Source organism: Hirundo rustica, chromosome 1 (assembly GCF_015227805.2).
Source record: "Hirundo rustica isolate bHirRus1 chromosome 1, bHirRus1.pri.v3, whole genome shotgun sequence".
Lineage (NCBI taxonomy): Eukaryota > Metazoa > Chordata > Aves > Passeriformes > Hirundinidae > Hirundo > Hirundo rustica.
Window position 1 is genome coordinate 113,784,388 of NC_053450.1, and position 18,122 is coordinate 113,802,509.

The window sequence follows — 18,122 nt, forward strand, 5'->3', positions numbered from 1 at the left end:
CCATATAGAAGGGGTTTTTTAACAAGCTCTAATGATGACTATTCATCTCTCTTAGAGAGCTGAGACACTCTATTTCGTAAAATCCCTTTCAAATAGACACTCAAGTCTTCAAATGGATTTGAACACAGAATAGTTACAGTCCCACTGCACCACATTAAAAAGCAATTAGCTTAGCATTAATGAAAATGTAAAAGTACTCCCCTTGCCAAAAGTTAAGGATCCCAAGCATAATCAATACAACTGTTCAAAGCAGCTGTATTAGGAGATCTTCTCTCCATGCACTGTATACAGAGCCTATTAATCTGTTTTGGCATCTCAGAGGTTTACAGAGTAGCATTGTTAATACCCTTCTAATAGCTACATCCCAAGACAGCAGTACTCGAAAAGATTACATGGTAAAACACAATGGAATGCATGTCTGGAGAGCATCAAGAGAGGAATGTGATGCATACTTGCACAAAAGTATACAAAGAAGTTTCTCCATAACATTTGATCCCACAACATATTTACCCAAGATATTTATGCCTGTTGTTTGAAATACATGTTTTGGCAGATTTTGTTCTTATTTTTTGCTTGAAAGTAAGATATTCAGCATAAATTACCATACTGACTCTCAGTAACAAGGATACAAAATGTGCTCCTGGTTTTGGTATCCTTTTCCAGTGCCAATACTACTTTTATATGCAAATATTTTTCACTCAAAACCCACTACAAAACAAGGAAAAAAGCCCAAATATCTACATGTCTATGGCATACACAACACAGTATCAGAGGAAATCTAAAAAGGTGATGGCATTTATTTGCATTTAAACTACTTATCAAGGCTCTTGAAATTCAGCCAATACTCTTCCTATATCCTTTAGGAAGTCTGAAAGTATAGGTGAGAACTAGGCCAGGCTTTGGGTTTTTGCTGAAATTCTGACTAACTTTTTGCTACTGAACTAATGAAGCAACCCTGAAAAAGTGGGAATCAGGCATATATTATTGTATGAATGCACAGATGCTAGCATAGGAGATGAAGACCTAATTGCTGACATGCACACTCATATTGAAAGAGACTGTATATATTCCAGCTGGAACATTGGGACCAAAGGTGACTATAATCACTTGACCTTAACATTCCAGTGGGTGACCTAGTTTTGCACGTCTACAAAATGAAAACAGAGAAAGAGCAGCTGAAATAGAAATGTAGTCTTGTTCCTTTTAATATCATCTAAAAGCCCCATGAGATGCCTGGCCAGCTCCCGGTAATTTCACATCGATCTACTGGAGAAAAGCAAAACACAACTATCAGGCACTAGATACCACTGTAATTTGGATTTTGTTTGTTATGGCTGATTAAGAAAGACAGCATCGACCTCAACAGTGATGTTCCAGTATCACACAAAACGGTGGGATTTTAACTACAAAAGGCATTGTTTACAGACTCAGTTTGCTCAGAATCAAGAGATCATGTTGTCACATGCAGTTACAGCAGATGCTTCAAAAAGTAACCTCCCATTTTACACATAATAAATAGTATAGAGGAGTTTAAACATGTGCATGTTGAGCACACAAAGAACACGTTCATTTAAAACCACACTCTACAGTGTGAAAATATCTGAAATAACAAATCAGGAAAGCAGTCTCTACAGCTCATTGCTGGAGTTTTTATTCTTAGTTTGTTTTCTGATATGTAAGATAGCTTAGAAATCCCATCTAGTACAATCAGAAACTCCTTAAGAATGCCACCATTGCAAAACCAGCTCTGCAGAATCTCTGTATTCTACTGAAGCTACTCCCATGCAACTCTTCCATCTCTTGTGATCGCCACCACTGAATCATTTGTTAAAACAGAAATTTTCATTAAAACAATCTAGTTCCTAATTTTCCTAAATTGGTTTGGAATGTTTGTTAAGTATATTGTAGAATATACCTTTTTACACAATAAAATGAGAACACTGCATGGACAGTAAAGTAAGGCAACATTACTATTTCCTTACATGTATTTACTTCTCAACACAATTATTTCAAACATGTTCAGACTGTTTACAATTTCTGATTAATAGTAGAACCAAGTTAACTGTTTACTTGTGATGGTATTTCAGATATGAAAGAAATTCTGGTGTTGTAATAACAGACACCTCCAGGGGATGAAATGAGGTTTCACAGAGCCCAATGTCCTTCAACAATATAAAAATCAAATATGTTTGCATACACAAGGACAACAGACATTATAAGGTGCTACATTACTCACCAGCAATTTCAAGCTGTCTGAATGGGCAGGTCATTTTCCTGGTGTGGATTTGCATACATTGGTGGGTTGAAAGGATATATAAATAGGTTAAAACTCTTGCTCCATCTCTTAAGCAATGATGGATTAAGAGAAAATGAAGCTGCATCTGAAATGCTCTTACCTGTTGTTTGAGAGCCTCTAAAGATTCAAATTCCAATTTGGCAAGTTTCATCTGGATATCTCTTGGTTTATCAGGAATTACAAATGCCATGATAAACTTCACTGCTAGTAGCAAGTGCTGTCAGAAAAAAAGGAAAAAGAAAAATGTTGTTTTATAGAGTTTGAAGCATGGAGAAAACAGCATAATATTTCTAAATTTTAGTAATAAGAGGTATAAACAATAATTTCTTGTGACACATACAACACAGCTTACTACAACCACATCAGGCCTCAGCTACTCCATATTTTTTTCTGTTTGCAGTCATTCATAATTTGAATCTAAACACAGAAAGTCTGCCTTATTTTCATAGTAATCCTATTTTCACTGTATACTATAACATTCTAATTGAATTTTGTATTTGTGATTCCAGATGAAATAATAACTTTCAAAACTTTTTATTGGTATGTAGGAATTGAATATATTACATACTGCACCCAGTATATACAGTTTCAGAATGAATTTTTTACATGTATATAAATATATATGTACACAAATACATATCAGATGAAATTATAACAACATACATAAGTGAATGCACACATATATGTACGTTATGATACAAATGAAACAAGCTATTGTAAAAGATATGAACAAACACAGAACTTCTGCGTTAGAGAAGTTACAAAATTGCAAAAACATTCCTGAGACCATCAGAAGAGAAAAAAACTAAGTAAAATATAATCCTTAAAGAAGTGGCACACTCATGAACACAACCTTTCCAGGCAATGGAGAAACACTCCATGTATAAGATGTCAAATTAGTCATAATTTATTGCAAAACTTTATAATCCTATTTAAGAGAAAACAATCATGAAGTTCTGTTGAACCTAGTTACTGAGAAGTCTTTAAACTTCACTTAAATACGCACTATCTCACAAAAAACAAATGCCAAACTGTCATCAGAAGTTTTGCATCTTCATTTATGTCAACTACAATCTAAATAGGCCTACAATCTAAATCAAGGCCTGAGCTGACTGTATGCTGCATATTTGTAACCAGGAACTTGCTCCTAGCTGAGAAAACCCTGACCAAGATAAGGCAACACTCAAATATATGTGCTTAACTTCAAGCCATGTGCTTACACTGCCATGATGGAGGTGCTTAAATTTAGATGGCACATCCAAGCTACTTCCAAAATTCCCCTGATTTTTTAATGTGAAATGAAGCAGAGCAGGGCCCCTCTCTGAAATACCGTTTTGCTGAACTGTGTGATCTTGACGGACTTGTGCACACGAGTAACAGTATAACAGACCAAAACCCCCTCTGATTCTGGTATTACACAAGCAAGAGGCTAATGAAAATACTACAGACTTCACAGGAGCTGTGGTGAAACTCTTAACAAGCTAATATATAAGAGTTAAAGTAAAAAGTCAGATTATGGTAAGAAGAGAACAATGACAAAGAGCCATACATATAAATATTTCTTAAAATATATTTCAGGAACATAGCAGGTCTAGGAAACAAACATTACAAGGAATAATACTTTCTTTAAAGAGGTGAAAGGAAGGCTGAAAATTGATACAACAAAAACACAAAGACTAAAAGATTAATGAATCAACTGGCATCAATTGCTGTGTAATGCAATGGTTAATGCCATATTATTTTAAAAAATTATGTCAGCAGTACAACATTCTCTCACTCATTTAGATTTTCATTTCCCCCTCTAGTTAATACTGTCTGCTAGTAAGAAACTTTTCTTCCAAAAAGAAAAAATGATAGCAAATAATGTTGGTTTTTGCTAGAAATGAACGGCAATAAAACAAGTATCAGAGTCATCTGACACATCCATCAGTTTGGGGGCATCTCGTAAATAGAAAAAGGTAAAATGTTGAAGACAATACTTGAACAAGACAAACAATACTCCTATGCAGAACAGAGTCATAAGTGATCACAGGTTGAAGGGTGTAGTGGTTTCACGTTTGCTAAATTCTAGTTGCCAAATTTGGCATAGTAGTCTTAGTGTTTATTTTCTTTTTGTGGGAGAAGATCCGGAGAAAGCAAAGCAGGCTTAAGCTTAAAAATAAACAAATAGTTTTATTAACATACACTAAAAAATGGAAAAGCTGAAAAAAAAACCCTAAAACAAAACGGCATGAAACTCCAAAAACACTCTTCCTTCCCCCTACAAACTGTTAACTTTCCTATAAAACAACATAGAGAGAAACAACCTGTAATTTTTAGTCTGTTTCATCATTTAAACATAATCTTTCATCACTTTGGGAGAGGAATCTCTCTAGAGTTCCATGGAGACACTCGCCACAAGACTACAACAGTCTAGTGACTCCCAATGTCACAAATCTCCAACTGCCTGGAATTTTTTGCAGATTGTGCTGCTCCAGCCATTAGCAGCCTTTCCCCTGGCTACTCATGAGTCTCTCAGTGTATTTGGGGTACTGCTTAAGAATGCTTCTTTCAGTACAAAACAAGAATTTTCTTCTTCTATCTCTAAAATCGTCTCTATCGCAAAAGAAATAGAGACATCCTTTTATCCTAGGAGCTGAGGACTTTAAATCACTTTCTCTCTAAAATCATCTTTGTCTCAAACGCTGAGAAGTCCTTTTAACCCAGGAGCAAGGGCTTTGAGATCCTCACTTAAATCTCAATCACATCAATCCCTAGTTTGATTAGAACCAGCATTCCCCCAAACAAGATGTTACAAGAAACAGTCCATTTCTCCATAGTTTACCCCAGAGAAGTCTGGTTAAAAATGTCCACATCCTCAATCTCTCTTCTAATAATCTTCATCAGTTCTTTCACTCTTGCTCCACTGACTTCATGCAGTGTTTTTTCTACGTATACTCTGTCTCTTTCTTTTCTCTCTCAGGGAAGAATTAGGCCTTGGAAGCTTCATGTTGCCAGGAAAGGGTTAAATCTACCCAGGCCTGCAGTGGCCATGTGATTTGCTGCTGCATCTCAGATCAGCCCAGTTTCCTCACTCCGTTCTTTTTCTTTGTCTAGAATCACGGAGAGGGGAGGGGGGGAGCTCTGCCCACCCCTCGGTGACAATTGGGGCGGCCTCGGACGGTTTATATGGGTACTTCCCAAAGTTGAATTTAACATTCTCAGTGGTCAAAACAGATGCCAATATCCCAAACTAGCCTTCAGACTAACCTTCTGTCCTTTCTAAAACAATTCCAAGGTCCTGACAAGGAAAAACACTCTACATTCCTCCCTAACTAAAAGCCAAACTGTGCAAACCCGTGACAAAGGGGAGTAACTTACCCACAGAATTTTGGTATGCAAATGTAAAAAAAAAAAAAAAAAAAAAAAAAAAAAAAAAAAAAAAAAAAAAAAAAAAGATCAAATTGGGAATTACTCAAAACTAGATAACAGAATTGGGCTAAAATCTTATGCTTAAGACAGAATTAACAAAAATTTAAGCATTTGGAGAAGGATATTTATTTGAAAAGTTACAATGAACAGTTAAAAAGAGATTCGGCATCACACAATGTCACTTACAGATGCCTAAAGTCCATAGGATTGGGGTTCATCTCATACTGCTCAACAACAAAAACCCCCAAACAACTGTATTTTTAAAATCATATTAAGGAGTAAATAATCAAAGTTCACAACTGTAATTATTCAAGCACTGCCTCTTGAGGAGTTTTAAAAACATAAGCCAAGAGAGTAACTCTACACAGAGATTTCAAAGTAGTTCCAAATTCAAACAGCTTTATTTTAAAGAAAATACAACAAATAATTTCAAGGAAGTGCAAATAATATTATGGAGGATAGAGACAGTTTTCCACAATTTTGATACAGGTGAGGAAAGAATAGAGGAGTAATCTAGGGAAACCAGAACAAAACCCAACAAAAATACTGCAGTCAATCCTGGAAAACATTGTATCTTTTCAAATAAATTCAGAAGGGCAATGTGTTGTTGTGTATTATTTGGGTTTATATTGTATTTCATTTTCATATTGGGTTTTATAATGGTTTCTTCTGTACCCCCTGCTCCCCTGGAAAATGTATCATCCCAAAATTGGTCCCTGCTCCTTTTCCCCATTCTCCCACACTGGAATGTAACCCAACTCTGTTCCACTCCCACCTTATCCCTGATTGGGTAGTGGCTTGTCCTTGCCTCTAGCCCCTTCCCCCTGGATAAAAGCCAGGATAAGTACATGGATCCTTCTCTCGGCTCAGGGACAGGGGACAGGGACCGGGCTCCTGACTCTGGGGGGCAGGACCACAGGATAAAGACTGAATAAAGCCCTGATTGCCCCCGGATCAAGTGCAGAGACCCTTGCTTTTGCCATTGACGGACGCCTGTTCTCACTAAAGGAAAAGGTTCACAGCCGCTCTGGGATCTTTAGGGCCCTGGGAAAAATCCTTCCAACTGTCTCTCAAGCCAGCCGAGGCAAAAATGGAGACGGGGGCTCCAAGAAAGAGAGGGATGCCACAGTAATGTGTTTTAATTACTTCACTATGTGATGAGTTTTATTGCAGCACTAACTAACTAGATGCTTGTCAGAAATTAGTTTTCATGCTAGCACAACTCAGCCAACAAACACAAGGATACAATTTTAAATACAAATGCAGAACCTGTCTCAGTCTTCAAGCCACAGAGGGATCAAAAGGTGGAGTACAGATATGGGAAGTCACTACTTTTGCCTGCCCCACTGTCATGTGGGCATTTCCTAGACATCCACTAAGGGCCATTGGGAAAAAAAAAAAAAAAAAGAAAAAGATTAAAAAATTACAGGGTTAGGTGGACCGTTGGTTTACTCCTCTGAATGGCTTTTTAATGCTCCTTTTCCTCCCATGAAAACAAAGCTTTACCAGTCATAAAGTGCCCAGACTGTGGGGGATGTCCCTGTGTGCAAGACCTGTGACTTCAGAAAGCACACTGGACTTAACAGACTGCAAATTGAGTTCAAGCTCACCTCATAACTCCCATGAACCTGAAACAAGACATCAGATAATCAGCCTCCCTTGGATAATTTTTCCAGCTGTTCTTATTTGCAAACTTGGAACAGTATTAATAAAACTGTCAAGACAGAAATTATGTATCTGGGTCATGTGATCTGTGAAACCTCTTGAAAATAAATGGATCTATTTTATTAACAGTTTATATTTCATTATCAAATTATAAATTGACAAAGGAAATGTAAGTAGTTATTCAAGAGATATTGAAGGAAAAAGTAGGGAGTCGAGTAGTTAAATTCATTATATCAGTCACATTCCTGTACTGATTTCTTAATCTTGTTTAGTACAACTCCTGCAAGTCAAATCCACAAAAAGCAGACATCTGCTTTTAAAAAACAAATGCCTTAGGTGTATAGTATAAATCACTAGAAGACAACAAGAATTGTTTTCATTATATTAACACTAGTATGAATATATTATAAAACCAAAATACTAAAGTTTATCCAAATTTGCTACACTAGTGTGAATGTATTTGTTCAATATGAAAAATTTCTTCAAAAAGCTGGTTTTTGGTTTGGGTTTTTTTTTGTTCTGGTTGGGGTTTTTTTGGTTGAAATCAGGTTACAAACCCAACCATTCTTTCTAGCTGCAACCATTAAAAAGCAGTGTTGTTTCCAAGAACATGCCCTTCCTGATTAGAAGAGGATCATTCCACTGCAAGCAAAATCCAGGGTAACATTCCCACAAGCTGTGAGCTCTCCAATACCAACAGCAAAGTCCCCTCTTATTTTTCAGTGTGCCAAGCACACAAACAGCACTGAATCTCTTCCCCCAATAAATGCAGTGCCATCAAACTCTTGTGGTCCCGTGCCAGGTGCTTGGCGAGCCAGAAGAACTATTCTGTTCTGCAAAGCCACCGAAAAGAGCAGAAGCAGCAGCTGTGTTTTGCAGCAGTGGGCTCCCAACCTCACCTCTTCTAAAACAGAAATTGCAAATTAGGGTTAACTTCCTGAAATTATGAACAGCTAATTTGATTTATATAGTGGTTTTACCACAGTAATTCCTGACAAAATCTACTCAACTGAAGGAAAAAAGAGAAAAAACCCACAAGCGGTAGCTGTGCTGCTGGTTAGCTGATAAAGTGGATGCCAAACATCAGCTTGGGGAGACAATTAATAAAATTTTGCATCAAAAGCCTATTTTATAATCTACTATTTATAGAAACTTTCAATTAAAATCAGAAATCTGGACCTAGTCCAGCCTGGAATGAGTCCCTGTTCGGAAGCAAGGTGGCCTCTGGTTACTAACTCTGCACAAGTGAGGAACCCTACACAAAAGCCAGGGCCTGAGAACGGCACTTCACCTGGAACCTCTGTCCTCTGTTGGCCTTTGCCAAAGGAATGCATCACTACAGAATCACGTTGTTGTCAGAGCAGGACTCCAGATCACAGTATTCTCACAGTAAAGCTATGTTCAAACACTAAGAACAGACAAAAAACCCCCAAAAACCTCCAAAAAAAACAAACAATCAAAAAAAAAAAAACCCCAAACCAAACCAAACCAAACCCCACAAAAAACCCCCAAAACAAACAAAAAAAACCCCACCACAAATTCTATCTTTTAGTGCCGACAGTTTTTAGTTTTGTGGGTCTTGCATATTTCTGAGAGGAGAAAAAAAGGCAGGAGGAAAGTGAAAAATAATTCTGTCAAGGGAGCAATACAGGCAAAGAAAAATTTTCATAAAGCTCAGGAAGTTCAATTACATTAAACTGTCTTTAATAGCTATCCATAAATTTATGAGCAAACATTTCTGCAATATACATTAGAAGAAAGCATGACCAAACCTTCCTTCCCTCCTGTAGACTGAACTAGCTTCAGTAGAGTCCTGCTAATGGGACAGAATTATCACAGCTGAGGGACTTTTAAAAAGGGCCTTTTTTCTGCTACTCTGATAAATGCTGCTTTTAAAATCACATAACTCATCTATTACTATGGAAAATTTCCTTCAAAATTTCAATTTATCCACAAACATGTCCAAAATTCTGGGGCGGGGAGGGGGGGTGGGGCAGGGGAGTGACAAAGTGACAAAAATGTTATTACATGTTGGTCTATTTCATGGCTTCTTCACCTCTCCCATTAATGTTCTCTTCCACAAACACCCACATGCACACTCTCCTAACACCTGCCACCATCTGTAAGCTCCATCTACCCTATTTATTTCTTCCCAAAGCAGTATAGCTCATTTCTCCCTCATTTCAGTCTCCTCCCTGCTGAAACTTCAGGGAACTATTAGGACTGGAGTGCAGCCTTCCTGCCTCAGATTCAATGCCTCTTGCCTCTTCAGCACAGTGAAATGTGTCTCAGCTCTCAACAGGAGTATGCTCAGTACAGGTGAAAAGTTCATGCACTTAACACCTGATGTGCCTCTTTAAGGCACTACAAAGCACATAAACCAGAGATGTTTCAGAAGCTTGTCTCTTTACCAAGTTGGGACAGTTTTCTAATAGGAGCATCTTAAAGCACATTCTTTAGATCAGTGAAACTTCCGTCAGCCGGTGCACTGCTACCTCAGAGCACAGACACAACGCCTCAACGTAACAATAATCTAGTTTTTATATATTTATAAACAGCCTATATTTATTACTTTATTGTCAACTTTCCCAAAAGGTCGAAGGCATTTATTTTAAACACAAAACCTCAAAACTCCGGACTTAAAAGAACCCATCCAGCAGGGAGAGTTTCAGCCTGTCCCATTAAAATGTGGCTGAGGTAGATGCAAGTGAGCAGAAGCTTATTACAAAACGTGTTGAGGAGTGCGAGCAGGCAGCATTATCCGGTCCATTTATCATCTGTAACAGAACATTCGCTTCCTCCTCTCACATCCTGAGCACACACACACAAAGGCTGCCCAAGGAAACCTGGCAGCTCCATTTCTGCCAGAACCCTTCACAGACTGTCAGAAGGGCAGGAGCAGATCACCCATCTTCTGTTGACCGCACCAGCACATTTGAAACCCAGACCTGCTCAATGGAGTACTCAAGCTTATGTTTAGTGTTAATGAATATATTTAGGTTCAGAAAAACATTCAAGCCTGAAAATGCCCAAGTCATTTGCTGAATCGGGATCTTAAAACTGAATGGCTGAGTCACAATGCTTTTTTTTTTTTTCCTAGAAGTGGCTAAATGTGACATACTAAATTCATGAGTTTGAAAGGAAGAATGCCAGCTTGCATGGCATCTCCTTGCATTTACACTTCAGAAACTGTCTCAGGTAGTGCAGAAATCCTGGTCTGTATTTTTATTACCAATCCACTAGGAAATGCCACAAGTAGAAATCCATGCTGAAAAAGATACCAAGCTTTAATATGCAGTGCTGAGGTATATTTCAGCTGTAAGTATTAAGCTGCATCAGGAGAATCTGGGCTCATTTTAGCAGCTCTGGCCTCTAGAAGCACTGAAACACACCTCTTTCCAGTTAAGTCTGTCTTATGCCTTAAGACTATTGAATTGGTTTCCCTTGGGAGTAAATTTATTCTGAATACTACAAGTGTTTCACATATTATCAAAGGAAAGGGAAGGAAAGGGAAGGAAAGGGAAGGAAGGGAAGGAAGGGAAGGAAGGGAAGGAAGGGAAGGAAGGGAAGGAAGGGAAGGAAGGGAAGGAAGGGAAGGAAGGGAAGGAAGGAGGGAAGGGAAGGAAGGAGGGAAGGGAGGGAAGGGAGGGAAGGGAGGGACTGGGCAGGAGGGAAGGGAGGGAAGGGAGGGAAGGGAGGGAAGGGAGGGAAGGAGGGAGGAAGGGAGGAAGGGAGGAAGGGAGGAAGGGAGGAAGGAAGGAGGAAGGGCGGAAGGGAGGAGGGAGGAAGAGGAAGGAAGAAGAAGAAGAAAAAGGAAAGAAGGAAGGAAAGAAAGAAGGAAAGAAGGAAAGAAGGAAAGAAGGAAAGAAGGAAAGAAGGAAAGAAGGAAAGAAGCAAAGAAGGAAAGAAGGAAAGAAGGAAAGAAAGAAAGAAAGAAAAGAAAGAAAGAAAGAAAGAAAGAAAGAAAGAAAGAAAGAAGACATTTCCAGACCAGCACTCCTGAGCAAGAGACTAACATGTAAGACAACAAGAAAAGGGTATTTTAAATTAAAAAAAAAAAAAAAAAAGTTAAGATAATCTTTAAGGAAACAGATTCTGTGCTCATGTTTCCAGGAAGCAACTGCAGAAGCAGTGAGTTAAACAAAGCAAAAAATAAAACACTGCAAACAACAACTCCTAGTAAAGAAGCTGGTCTCTTCTGCCTTTACATATTTTTGTACTTGTTTTCCGTTTTCTAAAATATCTCTACAGGACTGGTTGGAAAGCGAGAGTAGAAAGCCAGCCCTATTTCTCAAACTTAGTCCTGCTCTTGGAAAGCCCTATAAAGTATTTAAACCAGATACAAATTTAAACATAAGTCAATTACGTAAGTATTTATTAAAGCAGGGGAAGTAAATTAAATAAATAAATATTCCATCAAAAGATACACTAATAAACTCAAAAGCACAAGTAACCTAGTCAGCTACATAATTGCAATTATTTTTCTGTCTTATGGCACCATTATGCTTTCTAGTAATTCAACTTTTTTTTTGAAACAAATTTTCTAATTCTTTATAACTTATTTTTACTAGTGTTTAAACCACAGCTGTTACATATCATATTCAGCCAGTAATGAACTAAAGCATTAGCTGGTTTTATTAGACACTTTGAAAAGATTTAGAAGCCCAACTGTTCTCTGTAATTTTCTCCAACAGTAACAATTAAGATGTGAGGCAGCCCAAAACCTATTGGAATTTTGTCACCAACTTACCTGGACTGAAAGAAAGCCACTAGTTCATTATTTCTCGCCATTTACATATCTGTTCAAGGCTTTCTATAGATTATTTTACACTGGAATTTTAAGCCTACCTTCCAATTACTTTTTTAAGATTGAAGTATAAAGAAAGAGGGCCAAGTGCTAATAGAGAGGGTGTTTTATTTACATACCCAAGCAGCATTTCCCTCTCCCTCCTGGGAAATTGCCATTTTTGTATCTACCACTACAAATTAAGGATTCAGCATGTTCTACAAACACCTGCTGAAGGAAAAACTTCTAAATAAAAGATCTTCTGGTATCAGTCTTCTACACAGACTACTAATTGACTGTAGCTTGAGAAAAAACCAGTTGCCCTAATAATCTTGTTGTATAAACACAGCATATTCTGTGACCCAAAATATTTTATGATACAGCACACTTGCAAAACTGTCTCTACAAAAGCCTCTATAAAACTAGAGCATACACAAATGAGTGTTTCAGACATGTTACAGGAACAAGATTTTTCTCACATTTGTTTAATCGTGTAGTCAATTCTGAAGACATGAAAAAATCACTGTAGGTGTGAATTTGTCATGGAGGTCGTAAGTATCTGCTAATGGTTAATTTTGCAGTAACCCAACAGTCTTCAAACTAGCACGATAATACACCCATCTCTATGCTACCATTAGGTAATCCTGAAATGTTTTGGCACAATGCTTATCTCAATTTATGGCGAGCATTTAATAGGAACTGGGATGAGAGTTGCCAAAAGCCAAATTAGCTAATGCTAAATGCAATGCACAGCAGAGCTTTGATCATGCTCTGAAATAAATTCTAAGTGAAAAGTGGAAAGAAGGATGCCTATGGAATTAAAACTGACAGTATGATTAATACAAGCCATATGAAGGTGCCTCTTAGCTGATTGCTACCATTACATATTGGCTTCCATACTGACAGGTATAGTTTATTGTCAAAATGCCCTAGCGTTCCACATCAAGGAAGGGGCGGGGGGGGAATTGCCATTTTCTATTAATCTGCAAAACTTGTACTTCTTTCCACATTTAAACCATACATTTTGTATGATTTAACTCTGTGAAAAAAGATACAAGGAAATTATGGCATGAGTTGCTGTACTTATGCCTTGTAAAGAATTCTGGCACCAGGACTCAGAAATTCCTCCTTGGTTACCTGACTACATGACTTGTAATTAGTAAGGACATACAAGCAATGTTTCTGCCAGGCTTTTAAAACTATTGTTAGTTCAGTGATAAACAGATTTTGTCACCTACTGCAAACATCACAGATTTTAGGAACCCTTTGTTCCTGCCTCAACAAAACCTCACTTGTCCTACTCCAAGCCAAAGTGAACAGATATAAAACTTTCAACTGAGCTGTAGACAGATTCAACAAAGACACCAAAATGTACACATATGAAAGCAAATCCACTACACTTCAACGAGGCTTACAGACAGTTTTCACAAAACTGTGGGGTGGTTTTGGAGACTGAAAGACAATTAGACTTATCTGATTTTTTTTTCAGTTTATGAACTAGCAGTGGAAGAGATGATGCTATATCTACATTAGAATTTAAAGTATTTTAAACATTGAAATGGATGTTCGGTTACCTTGACATCAAGAAACAAAAAAGGTACCTGGTGTTTAATTTTAAGAGTAAAGTCTCAGCCAGTCATTCTTCAAGATGATATACACTATCTTTTAATTTTAACTGTGAATAACAACTTCTCCAACGAGACGCACTGCATTGTATTTACAGCTATTTGCTTATTTCTCTCACAACTCCCTGGCTTTACACGCAATAGTCTTAGGATGCTTTCAAAGCTGATTCACAAGAACAATTCATCCTGGTGAAAAATCTCTGCCTCACAACACCAAGATAAATAAAGAACCATAACTGAATAAACATTTTTTAAACAAAACATAGTGTTTCACCACACTGCCAATGCATCTTCACTGAATGAGTCAAGATTTTAGTGTAATACACAGCTTTCTTCCTACTGTATTGCATTCACCCTGTTCTAAATGGTTTGCTTTGCTCTACTTCTATTGGAAGTTGTAAGTAAATTCTGTAGGACATGGCACATGTTTTAATCTGGACCAAAAGGTGAAACATGCAATGTTAAATAATAAGCAAAATGTCAGAAGCATGACTCATGAGAGAATAAACAAACGGTATTGCAATATATCACACTTTAATCTGCAGATTAATTGTCATCTTTATTCCTGTGCAACTTTAATCAAAACAGATTAATTGAAAAGGGTCCAATAAAACTAGGTAATCTGAAACAATTGTGTAGGGGAAAATCACAACTTTTCCTATTGGGAGCTCATCACCTGCATTTCTTCCTGTAAAAACTAAGGGTTTTTTTTTGTCAGAACTATGCGAAGTAAAATAATCCTTTGCTTTTCTATAAAGGTCAGGAGGAAAGCTTTCCATTCAGCTGGAGTATTTTAATTAAACATTGCAGCAGGTGCTTGGATATGCTGCCAACTCCTAAAAAGCTTTCATTAAAACTGTATCTTAAAAAAATAAAGGCCTATACATCCTCCTCAAACCCTCTTTATCTGGATGAGTATTCACAAAATTTTCTCTGATTTGGAACTCCAATACCTGCCCTAGCTATAAAAAGAGTTCTCCATCAAAGCTGCTGGAAGCTAGCCATGCAATTCTCACATCAGCTTTTATGGCCATGGCAGATCCCTGCAACAGAGCACAGCCTGGAGTTTAGCCTTAGCTGCTGACCTGCTTCAACTTCGTGGGAATATAATTGGTCTGCTCAAGCCAACAAAAAGAGAATCTTTAACTGTGAGACAAATTCACTTTTGAGACAAAATCCTGCAGTTAACATGGAACTCTTTGTGTCATATGCAAATAATTGAGTTTTGCAGCAATAACACACCTCCCAACTTTAGGCACTCATGTATAAGCAGCCTAAGAAGCATTTCCAGAATTGCTTATGGTTTTAAGGAATGAGCCCCTGGAAAGGTGTATCCTTCCCAAGAGAGGAAGAACAAGCCATGCTCTACACACTCAGTGGCACTCAGTGATTCTATCAAGTCCTCCTGTCAGCTGAGAATGTGAGTCAGAATGCGAATCCCAACAAAAAGACTACAAAGCAGTAATTCCTATACCCTGGGGTACACACAGTTCCATCAGTGCAGTATTGGTCTCTAAAAATATCAGCATAACCCAATGCTTACGGCTTGACAAATTCAGTGAGCATCTGTGGCATCTCAAAAACTTCACATTTGAAACAGAAGCGGTAGTCAATTGAGTTCTGATATATGAGGAGAAAGGAATACCATTAAATATGATAATAGATCAGCAAATACCTTTACTTACTTACTAATTTAAGAGTTTTTTTCCTGAGACTTGGTAGTTTGGCCTTTGAAACTACAGTCAGAAGAGAAAACCAACAGTTTCATCTCAGTGGTGTAAGAGCTTCGACAACATGTAGTGAGCACAACTTCTCATCTCCCTACAAAGAGCAAGGCTGAAAGCAATTTAAAAAAAAAAAAAAAAAAAAAAGCAAAAAGAAGAGCACAATTTACCGATTCAATTAGAATTTTAAGACCATTTGGAGCAAGACCAACTTGCAGCAAGGGCTCAGCATCACTTTGTTGCTATGCAACATTATCACATAGGAATAATCAGCCATAAAAACCTGCAGCTGACTCGTTCTGTGGCAGAAATTATCTCAGCTGAGAAGGACACTTTCAATTTGAAATTAATTAACTAGCAATTTAGAACATAGCTCTGAAATATACCTCAAGAATCTCAAACTGGTAACACTGAGATGTCAGACAAGATCCTGGACCTTAGCAACTAAATCTGAACAGGTCCTTGTGTAATTATAACATGCATGTAAGCAGAGACAGGTGGAACACCGAGACACTTCACACATGAACCTCAATAGAACTGACACATGCTGTCTAGAGACGCTGAACAGTCCAGGGACTGAAGGAAGAAATCACCTCTACCTGTGACTTTAGAAGGCCTGCTCCTAATAATTGAAAGACATAACTTGATACCAAAAAGAACAGTACCTCAGCTTTGAAACTCCTTCTGGGAATGTGAGAAACCGGTGAAGAGATTTCCTCACTAAAGGAGTAACTTGTAGCAGCAGTAACTCCGGCTTGCTCTGAACCAAGACGATGGCGTTACGGAAGTATGTATCCCACAGACTCTGAGTTTTGACCCAGTCCAGGGTCAGCACTGATGAAAAGCAGGTATTTACTTCCTGAATCTGGGGACCATTTGTACTTACTGATTTGCCTTACGACCAGGCTGAAAAGGAAGTTTCTTTCTTATGTAAAAAAATGCTGGAAATGTAAGTATTCTACACTGCCTTTCCTTCTGCTTGTAGATGAAACAAGTTAATACTCCTTTTTTGTGCTAAGCATGGGTAAGGAGAGTTCTTCAGGACAAATGAGAGAAGCATAGAAAGAAAGACAAAAGGATGTATATGTATAGGACTGAGTGAAGCTGGTGCATAAGGGCAAGACTCGCTGCAAACAGAGCATTCCTTGGAATGGACTGTGATGCCCAGCACTCTGTCAGCTTCACTGCCTCCGAACAGCAATGCATGCCAGTTTACCATCTCCACACCCTGCTGGCTCCAAAAGGGACAAGATGACTCCTGGGGTGCAGAGACAGGTGGTCACCTCTAAAAATAGGCAGTTCTGGTAAATTAATGCAATTATTGTCTTCACAATAAACACTTTTATAAAAGTGAAAACACTGAAGGATCACAACATTTCAAATCTTTCATCCAAACAGACTCCCCCAAGAATCACATGAATCTGAACTACAAACAAAACTACAGTACTGTGAACAAGCAAAACATGAAGAAAATTTTCACTTTGTTGAGACTCTGCCTTTTTCCCTTAGAAATTCTTTAAGAGCTGTTACTTGAGAGTAGAAATCACTAAACCTTCCTGGCCTAGATTTTATCTTTTTTTCCCCCCTTTTTTATATCGTTGACCAAGTTTTGTTTGTTAATCTAAGCACACACATCCTTGTGTACAAAAGAAGTTTTCCTATATTCTCAAAAAGGTTAAAAAGATAAAATGGGAGAACTTGCCCAGGAATGCTTGAGAGTTCTGGCAGTACTTGATATATGAGGTTTTGTGGCATAACAATTAAGGAATTGTCTTCTAACTTAGTAAACTGTTACACATAGCAAAATATTAAAGTCATGTCAGATAACACACAGGCTCATAAATAAGTTTTGCTATTTATGTTTTTTCCTAACGTCACATCCAGCATTTTTACTCAGAGAAGAAATATAAGTATGTCTCAAACACAGGGAAAAACATCTCAGTCAGGCATTATTCAAAAGTAAGACCTTCCAGCATGAGAAAAAGCATTATGAGAATAAAATTGAGTATATTTTTCCTTCAAACCAGGGGAACATTACCATTATTTGATAATACTGAATGGTTTTGGGTTAGATAAAATGATTTTGCTGCATACAGCAGTTTTAAATCCATTTTTATGATGAAGCATTTTAACACCACAGATACCAAGTTCTCTCAAGCCAGAAATTGATCTTTACTAGTCAGCAGACTAGTTCATAGGACCTTGTTCACTTTCAATGGGAACAAGCATATTACCCTCAAATATGAAAAGTATCTAGATTGTTTTCAGAATTTACAGGGATGTCAGATATAAACTAAAAAAGTTCCAAACACTGTACTGCTTCTGCTTTTGTTTTATATGACCACAAAAGCAATGACTTTTTTTTTTTTTTTTTTTTTTTTTTTTAACTGCATACCTGATCTTTTAAAACCAGTTACTGTGTTTCAAACACTATATCACTGAACACACGGCGCATGTATATCGCCCTATTTTATCCTGGCCCAGATTTTTAGAAATTTGAGTTTTCTATTGTTGTTTTGTGGGGAGGGAATTCTTTAGTTTTTTAATAATTCAGCATTTTTCCATATTGCATTTACTAATTTTTGCTTAACTTCTCTCCCACAGACAAAAAGTAT

At 37.6% G+C, this 18,122-nt stretch overlaps 1 protein-coding gene across 3 annotated transcripts in view; it reads right to left on the bottom strand.

The window, feature by feature from the left end:
- The window catches only part of ANO10 (anoctamin 10), a 132,307-nt gene that overhangs the window by 38,878 nt on the left and 75,307 nt on the right, over positions 1 to 18,122 (bottom strand). For 2 of the 3 annotated variants that reach the window (XM_040082640.2, XM_040082649.2), the window contains exon 12: positions 2,397 to 2,513. In XM_040082640.2, the coding sequence (XP_039938574.1) occupies positions 2,397 to 2,513 (117 nt within the window). Of the gene's footprint in view, positions 1 to 2,236; positions 2,275 to 2,396; positions 2,514 to 18,122 lie in introns of all 3 variants that reach the window. The other variant, XM_058423053.1, reaches the window with a different exon arrangement.